At 36.1% G+C, this 9592-nt stretch overlaps 1 protein-coding gene across 1 annotated transcript; it reads right to left on the bottom strand.

Moving 5' to 3' along the window:
* Positions 1 to 557: 557 nt before the first annotated feature.
* Positions 558 to 6400, bottom strand: il10ra (interleukin 10 receptor, alpha). The gene is made up of 7 exons (XM_079886999.1): positions 6081 to 6400; positions 5163 to 5265; positions 4874 to 5040; positions 4503 to 4648; positions 4230 to 4383; positions 3839 to 3951; positions 558 to 2906 (listed from the first exon to the last, which is right to left on the bottom strand). Exons 1-7 carry the CDS (start codon positions 6142 to 6144, stop codon positions 2037 to 2039), a joined length of 1617 nt encoding a protein of 538 aa, XP_079743125.1. The 5' UTR covers positions 6145 to 6400; the 3' UTR covers positions 558 to 2036.
* Positions 6401 to 9592: the final 3192 nt, after the last annotated feature.

The raw sequence follows: 9592 nt of genomic DNA, 5'->3' as shown, positions 1-9592 counted from the left end.
ATATAAAGCTGCCTTTATATATTAGAAAAGGGAATCATCATATTTTGGGGTCATTTGCTGCAAAATGTTTGAAAACACCTGGTAACAGTTCGGTGAACAGGAGTGCTAAAGGATGGCTTTCTCCAGATATGCCCATTTTGACTTTCCTATACAAAATTAAATATTACTTACTGCCCATTTACTGATTTCAGTGCACTAGTCTGTAATACAGAAAGAGAACCGTTTTCACTATGCATCCGCCTGATACTTTCAGAATTGAACATGTGTGAGATTTTATGATGGAGCGTTTGGAGGGTATAAATGTTGTTGTCGTGTTTTGCATCAGATGAAGTTATGTGGTTTCTTTGAGCAACTGATTTGCTATTGAGATGAGAAGCAAAGGTACCTGCTGTTCTAAAAATGACTGTAAACACAAGATCTTTCAGAGAAAGGAAATACTCAAATCAATCCTCATGTTGTATTTTAGTCCATATCAGAATCATCACTTTCCCCGAAAAAATGATCCGATAATTATTACAGTGACAAGAACTATTTCTAAAGATACACTTTTTTTTTTCGTAATGTGGAATCTCCACAAGAGTTTGTTTATTTTCTCTTTTATTATGAATGGAGCCTTAAGATTTGGGTGACAGCATGTTGAATCTGAGACGTTGATGTGGGTAAAGGACTTTTTGTTTCCTTCCCTATCTGAAGATGGAGGTCATTGATTGCGGCTGAGCGTCGCTTTCTCATTCAGTTGCTGTGTTTCGTCACAGCGCAGTGACAGTATGGAAATACTGAGTAATGGGTTTGCACAAGATCTGAGTTTTTGCTACGGAAGATGTGTTTATATGCAGGGCTTTACTGGGATAAGGGTTGGGGTTAGCTTATCTTTATTCATAATTCAATTGGGTTTTTCTTTTTAGAAGTGGCTGTGGTTGTCATTAGCTTTGATATGTTGATATGCTGTTAGAGGAAATCACTAGTATAAAGTACAAGTCATTTTCATGGGCAAACAGTCACAGGTTTTCGTGGGTTTCCACTAGAGGAAGTGCTGGGTTTTCCTGTGTCATTAGTATTTTGAATATATCTCTTCACAAAAGATATTCTTGCCTCATAATTTGCATATGTTCTTGTTGGTAAAATGCAGATTCAAAGGTTTCACATTTGGATCTTCCAAAGACTTTTGGAAAAATGTTATTTTAAATTCTTTGTATCGTTTGACTGACTAAAATGACACTAAAGTGAACAGAAATTAAAGATTTTTTTAAAGTAAAAAACTCACCACAGGTGGTGGCAAAGACTCTTTTAAATTGGGCCAATAAACAACACGCTCAAACACCATATCAAACACGGCAATGAAAGGAGGGTGTGGATGGAAAAATTGGGAATGGGAAAGCACCACTTATTTTCATAAAATGTAAAAATCTAGATTTTTATTATTATTATCATCATCAGCATCACCTTTACCATCATTTCATCACATTCAACACCTAGCCAACATTTCATGGTTAGATTAATATAGGCTAATTTAGATAAGGCCGACGTGGACCCAAAGAACAAACCCATGTAGGGCCCGTAACTCAATCCCATATCGTGCTAACATTGGTCCCAATATGAAATGTTCAAATTTCAGCACATCAAAAATGTCAGTAGATACATAAAATGTAAATACGTACAATTCATGTGCAAAATTGCAATAGATGAACACAAGAATGTAACAATAAATGAACTACATCAGTGGTGGGTGGGATGTGTCACATTGGACGTCAAGAACTGGTAACATCTCATCGTCATCATATTCTGATACTAGTTCACTCTTGATCACTCAGTTTGTCTCCTCTCTGGTCAACGTTTAGACAAAATGATGACCCGGTGCTTGCAGGAAGTCACACTTCTGAGGGACAGCTCCTATTCTGAGGGCTTAGTATTAGCAAAGTATTTAGCATCTCTCTGCTGTTACTCTAAACAAAAAATGGAGCAAACGGCAGGAGGAGAAGCAGATGTGCTTTGTTCGGCCCATATTTGCTTACACATTCATGAAAACGTCTTATATCTCACGTGAATGTCAGTTCTACGTCTCCTAATGTAAGAGGCAAAGTGTCCAGTTGGCAGGGCTCTTGTAGAAGTAGTGGACAGGTAATGAATAGCGATGACTCGCTGGAGTTCTCATCTGACTGGGAGGACAAATCTCCCAGTCCTAGCACATTCACAGTCTGTAGAGGTGATTTCTTCAAATAACTTGGTCTGTCATTGTCGTTATCAGTAATACTGAGTTTCTCATGAGACAATGAACCACTGTCTGTTAGGAGCTTCCTGGTTTTGCACCAAATGCAAGTCTCAAAGTCAGAACACGAGCACGTCACATGACCAGACCGATAACCACTGCTAGGGCTGGCCATTTTAGTGTCTACATCACATGGAACCGTCGCCTTACTTTCAGCATCAGCAGAAGGGCTCTGACTACGATATCCATCCCCAACAACTACAATCTCAGACAGGTCACCATCCGCCCCTTGGAGATTGTCAAAATCATCCTTGTTTCCCATTCCCAAGCCACTGTAATCTTTTCTTTCACCGTTGCTGCTATTTACTCCTCCGTCCAGGAAAGGGAGCTCTTCCAGGCTTCTTCTTCCACCGCTGAGACCGCTGTCCTCGGTTCCTGTCAGACTTCCACAGCCGCTGTCCTCCTCTCCCGTATGTCCGTCTGTGCCTCTGTTCTTAAGCGAGTTTTGCTGGCCCACACTTACGCCACTGTCTGTACTCTCTCTTCTCTCTTTGTCATCCTCAGAAAGCTCCTCGTCCTCACCAAATGCTTTACTCTTTGCCGCCATTTTGTTGCTAATCAGCAGCCATCCTTTGTCAGTGACGGTTTCCACTTGGATCAATCCTACATGCATAGGGTGCCATCCATTCACAGCGGATTTCTGATGGACAATAATATATGATAAAATAATGGTTAACACTTAATAGTTAATCTCACAAAAGAACAAAACATTTTTTTAAAGGAAATATTATTATTCAGTAGGGATACATTAAGTAAAATGTGAAAGTAAAGACATTTATAAATGTTACAAGAGATGTCCATTTAAAATAAATGCTGTATCAGCATATTAGAATGAATTTTGAAGGATCATGTGACACTGAAGACTGGAGAAATGGCTGCTGAAAATTCAGCTTTGCATCACAAGAATAATTTACATTTTGAAATATATACAAATAGAATAGAAGTTATTTTAAATTGTAAAACTATTTCACAATATTGCATTTGATTTTTTTACTGTCAATGAGATCATGTCTACGTAAAACATACGTAAATCCCCAGCACTTCCATTTCTGCTACTTTTCCTCGAAAGGAGAACTGACACTACTCTTCTTTAGATTACATTGTCTTTTTAGGATCCTGAAACTGGCTTGCTCTAACACTTTTCGTTTTGATGAAACTACATTTATCAAGGTTCCCACACCTTGGTTAACTTCAAATTCAAGGACCTTTCAAGGACTTTCCAGGTCCAATACCCTCAAATTCAAGGACTTTAATGTGGGGACCTAAACACAAAGTACCTCACGCGGAAAACACTTAACGTAACGTATAAATGTGCGTAACTAACGCAAATCAAGTAAGCTAGTATGCATAGGCCACGAAGTGTTGGCGAAATAACACATTAGCGGACCGGAGAGAATAATATGGATTTTTTTCCAGAAAACTTTCAAGTACTTTCAAGGACCTGTATCTATGCATGTTTATGTTCAAAAACTTTCCATGGCCTTGAAATGTTTTTTTTTTTTCAGATTCACAAACTTTCAAGGATTTCAAAGAACCGTGGTTTATTATTTAAAAATCACAAAGTTGACTCACCAGAACAGCCGGCATTTTGCCAGGACGCCTTAAGAAGAAACAGACTGCAAACATGAAGAAGGTCATAACTCCAACAACACCAATGACTGCCATGTAGATCACCATAGACATATCTGACAAACAAGAGGAATCAACATTAAGCCTCAGTGGTTGAAATTTCACAAAGAATTAATAACAACCGCATAAAAAACTCAAATGCAAAGAATAAGGGTCTTGTATCAGTATCACCCTGAAGGGGGTTATTTGTGCAACATACTAGTTACTAAATAAATCAATACAACAGTGAAATATACATTTTAGCAGTCATTATGTTATATTGACCAGTCACATTCTTATTCCATTTGAGAGAGCTGTGTAAAAATAGAAGATTATTATTTATTCAAATGCATACCTGTTGATGGATGTATGCACCGTGGTAATGAGGTGTTGCTCACATCATCAGATATCATCTCCACTTTTACATAGACACAATACTCCTGCCATAATGGTAATGAAGTGAACTCCACCTGACCATCTTCGTCATCATCATCGCTTACTGTTTTAGCCTGTATCCGAGACAACACAGGTTTAGAGATTCCAACACCAAGCAAAATAACAAGCAAGTTAATGTATTGTAAAGGGAGAGAGGGAGGAGGGGGGTGTTTTGTCTATTAAAAAAACCAACCTGACTCTCCTGTCCTTTGGGATACATAATGGCAGAGTAACTTGGTCCATATTCAAAAAGGTCTTTGAGAAATAGCTTTCTGTGAATCTTAACCTTCACCGTATTAGCAGTGAAAGACAGGTCAAATTCTGGAGCCAATAATTTACCTAAAACATGGAAAGAACATGGATGTTACAAGGTTTTTCATGGAACCATTGATGCCAATAAACAAACCTTATCTTTGTAGACAGTAAAACCTGATGTTCTTTATACTTAAAAGATTGAGTATTAGCTTAATCTAGTGCTGTTTTATTCAGTTAGTTTATTTTATTTTTTGGGTAAACAGTTGTTTTCCTATAGTAACACAATGAAAAAGTCCTGGAAATACTTACTCTGAATTAAACGTATTCTTCTCACCACTGACCAGGAAAAGTTGCCATTTCCTTGCAATTCAACCTTTATTTTCATGTCGGGTTTAAATAAAAAGTTCCCAAGTTCACATCTAGTTTCTGTAGTCATGTTACACTCTGGCACAATATCCCACTTATGACTGACATACCTAAAAGAGAAAAAAAAAACAAATACATTAGTTTTTGGAGCACTCTAAACTTCCTGGTGGGCAAAAAGGAAACCCAAAATAATATGTTTAGTAAACTGTGAAACTATATTAAGACTGCTTACGGTGCTTGCAGTACTTGATAAAGGGCATGTATGGGGGCTCCTTCAGGGGGATACCAGAGCGCAGTTACATTTCCCTCCCATATGTCAAAGTCTAGCTCTTTACCTGTAAACAAAATAGAAATATTGTCAGAATAATCTTCAGACTTTCCCAGACTCTTCTCTTCCCAATAGAGAAGTGGTTTATTTGCTCTTGTTCCCGTCATAGCAGCATTCTCACACGTGATGCCCTGTATTTATTGTCCATCAGCAGTACTTTCCAGATGTAGGTGGCATGGCATGTTTAAATGAAGTCAATTTGCTAATGGATGTCTACTTCATCAAGCAAACCGTTACTCAAAATGTTTCAAAAATAACTTACACAATGCTATACAATACAATGTAATAGCGATGACTGGGTATAGTTGGTTGGGGGTTGAGTAAAAAAAAAAAAAATCCAATTATTACACAAATTTGTGCTTTCTCTATCTGTGTTTTCTTGTATTTTCTATGTTGGTTTAACAAAAAACATACCTTTGAAAAGCTGATGAATATTCACTACAGTCAAATAAAAAAAACATATAGTCGTTGCTATATAGGCTATTCATTTGAGAAATGTCAATGCAGTGGTCACAGGGGGACGCCCAAATTCGGTGAGGAATTTACGTCACTCACGTCATTGCTGTGACAGAGACTGGGGGCTACAGTTCAAGTCAAGCGCCCACTTGCACTTTATATTTATTGCGTATTCTTGTATTTTTATTTCAGTATTGTGGACATAATCTTTTCAAGAATATTTCATTTAAAATGACAAATATTGTTTAATATAACAAATTAAATAAAAGTATTTCTAAAATGTAACAGTACAGTACATTGTTATTATTGTCACCTTGCAAAATGAAGAGTAAGCCCCCCAAAAAACCCTAATCAATCAAACCTTACTTGCTATGTAAACCGGGATGTGCATCAATGTGACCAGAAAAGAAACCCATGAGATCCAATCCATGTCTATGTCAGTCGAGAATCATATCCAACAACAAATTCCAGTCCAGTTCCATACAAGCACACGCGCAAAATGTTTCTAATAACCGAATAACCGTTCTAACAGAGCCAGCTCAATGTTCAGTGACTCTTCAGCTCCGTCCGCACGTCTCTCTCTCTCTCTCTCTCTCATGTGAGTGAGGTTGAGTGGTTGACTGACTCTCTATGTATTTATACTGTGAACTTCCCCTCTCTCTGTTTTGTTTCAGTCAGTCTTCCGTGATGGCAGATATTTCCCCCAGTCTAAGATAGCAACATCTCTCTCGCTCTCTCTCTCTCTCTCTCTCTCTCTCTCTCTCTCTCTCTCTCTCTCTCTCTCTCTCTCTCTCTCTCTCTCTCTCTTGTGGTTAGAAACGTAGCATTAAGTATGAAAACTGTTGAAGTGTAATGTGTAAACATGGAACATAAAAAATCTACAATGTGAACGTCTGAATCTATGCATGTTAATCATTCCAAATTTAGAGGGAAATACCAGTGCAAACATTACATCGGGGGAGTACCGTTATCATATTTCTTTCTTGGTATTTACAAAGGAATTTTTTTAGTAAGTAATAGCTCATTAAGTTATTACTGTTTTTGATTATCACTTTTTCTAAACTACAAGAACGGTTGTTTCTCAATACTGAGCTACAGATACGTTTGCATATCAACATGTGACCACATGCTCGTGTGTTTGCATATCTGTGACTATAATCTTTAATGCAGTGGTTAGTGGTAATACATGCAGTCAATGCACATTATTTTGATGGTCCCTTTAACACATTCTGTTGACTATAAGTAACGTTGCACCTACATGTCTACTAACTCTCATTAGATTGTTAGTAGAGTATTGGTAGACTGGAAGGGTTAGAGTTGGAAGAAGTTGACATAGTTGCAGCAGTAGAATGTCTGTTGGGGAGCATCAAAATTAAGTGTTACCCATTATTTTATACATTATTGATGGACTATTTTTCACACATCTTGTTGGACTATCTGTCACACATCATATTTGCATTTTTTTTTTTTTTTTTTTTGCGTGGTACAGACAAACAGCTTTAAAATTTGGCTGGGTGTGGTTGGAATTTTTAACCAACGACTCACTTAACTCTTATGCATATTTTTTACATTTATTTATGTATTTTTACTCTTATGAAGTTTTGCTGTTTTGTTTTGGGTTTTTTTTTTGTTTTGTTTTACATGATCTGCAAAGAATGTGAATAAAATTCACAAAAACAAAGAGTGTTTTTTAAAAAATAATAATGTGAAACAAAGAATGTGAATAAAATAAGAATGTGAAAAACAAAGAAAAAAACAGAATGTGAATAAAATAAGAAATACATTTTTTAAATCACAAAGTATAAAGTAATTCAATAGTGTATTATAAAATGTTGTATTAACTTCCATTAATTTACTCTTTTATATAATTAATATAACTATGTTTTTAAATCATAGTATAAAGTCATACAAAATATATTAAAAAGTATATATAATATATTGCTGAAGTAACTTCCAATAATTTCAGCTTTTAAAGTATATTAATAAGTATATTTTATTTATTATGCTTTTAAAGTATAAACTAATAAAAAGTATTAAAAATCTTTTTTGTGTGTGTGTGTGTGTGTGTGTGTGTGTGTGTGTGTGTGTGTGTGTGTGTGTGTGTGTGTGTGTGTGTGTGTGTGTGTGTGTGTGTGTGTGTGTGTGTGAAAATCTGTTTTCAATCACTTTTTGCATAAGAAAACTGAAAGGCGGCTGACATTTGATTCCCTTGGTGTGCATGTTTCACTTTCCCATTTGTTAAAGAACTGAAAGATCCTCCCTTTTAACCAGGCCTGAAGAGTGCGCTTAAATCGAAACGGATCATCTAGATTCAGTTCCATTTGAAGTTATATTCTTATTTGAAAAGCAAAGGCTGGACCAGATCAGTGTTCTCACGAAATGATTTTCACACACCTGCTCTGAGGCTAAGCATGACACAAAACTCATTTAACAAGTCTGCTTTGGGTAAAAGCTTTTTAGCATCTAGAAACTTGTCAGCCCCGTTTCTAAATGATTTGCCGTGATCTTATTATAGCCATTGTACATTTTTAAACAGGATCATCTCACTAAGCAAAACCATAAACGGCAATAGTCATATCTTGCATGCTCAGCTGCAGCAACATTAAATAAAATGAAATAATAAAACAAAACGCACATTTTTATTAATTTAAATTAAATTAAAGCGTGTCTGGTTGGATTAAAATAGGTCAGACTCAGGATGAATCACAGACTCAGGATTCACCTCTATAAATATCTAGGGCATGTAGCCTGTCTATATTTAGACTCGATGCATGTGCATACTATATTAGATCTCTCTTAAATACAAATATGTACACAAACATGAGAAATGAGCAATGCGCACAGAGACGAAGAAAACTGGGCTAGTTGTCTGATGTCATGAAGTCACCAGCGGAAGATCCTTTAGAGTTCAAATACAACTTAGATCATCACCTGGCCTCTCTGAGAAGGTTCACTGAATGAAGTTGAAGTTTAACTCTGTTGCTAGAACACTGATTTACCCAGATTAAAATTGTTTGCTTAGACGAGAGTTGCAGACGTTGCCATGAGAAGGTCTCTTACCCCTGACACTCGTCGGTGAAAACCACACAAAAAGAAAATGGCATGGTGACAAGGTTTCCCACTCAGTGTGGTACAGGTTCTGCATATCAAACTAATCAAATACTTTCTCAAACCCTTTGCAACTAATGTCTGCACTATGATCATTTTTGGAATATTATCAAAAGCTTTTTAACTTACCACCTGAACAGTTTTTTTTTTTTTTGACTAAAAAGACATTTGCACCTACAATGTAATCAGAAATGCACTTGTTTCGTAATTCCTATTTAATAATGGTAAAATGTAAATGTTTTAAGCATTAATTTGTTTATAAATGGCAAAATCTGGTTGAGCAGTGCTGTGCTATTCACAAGGAAGTGTGCTTGAATTTTGCTCATCACATGGTTTCATTATTACATTTGGTCAAATGTACTGGTTTTTTCCGACTAGTTTCATGGTGTTTCCTTTGTTTCACTGCTCCTTTTCAATAAAATAGGGGGCAAGAAACAAAAACAAAAATGGTAAAAAAATGTCTCTTTTTGTCCAGTTGTCATTTTTGAATCATTTTTAATTATTTAAATCATTTTAAGATTTTATCATCTATATATATATATATATACATCAAAACTTTTTATGATCTTACAGTAGCTCAACCATGACAATTATATTGTATTTCTGTTGTTGTTTTTTATTTGCACAAAATAATATAGGCCTATTGAACATGCTTGGATTATTTTAAATGTGCATTTGGTAGGCTAGTTGTTCGCTAATATAAGTTGTTCTTCGTGTAATTAGTTTTTGAAATTTATCTAAATTACACTGATAGTGAGTTGTCTACACAG

Source organism: Squalius cephalus, assembly GCF_949319135.1.
Source record: "Squalius cephalus genome assembly, chromosome: 11".
Lineage (NCBI taxonomy): Eukaryota > Metazoa > Chordata > Actinopteri > Cypriniformes > Leuciscidae > Squalius > Squalius cephalus.
The sequence above is the reverse complement of the archived record's forward strand: the minus strand, read 5'-3'. Positions and strand labels throughout refer to the sequence as shown.

Bases quoted from the DNA above. Each gene is read 5' to 3' on its own strand.
- il10ra (XM_079886999.1), bottom strand. From the start codon at position 6,144: ATGGATTGGATCTCATGGGTTTCTTTTCTGGTCACATTGATGCACATC. The intron at 4,384-4,502 runs GTTGGTTTTTTT...TCTCGGATACAG, and splicing joins CCAAAGGACAGGAGAGTCAG to GCTAAAACAGTAAGCGATGA. The intron at 2,907-3,838 runs GTGAGTCAACTT...ATTGTCCATCAG, and splicing joins GCAAAATGCCGGCTGTTCTG to AAATCCGCTGTGAATGGATG.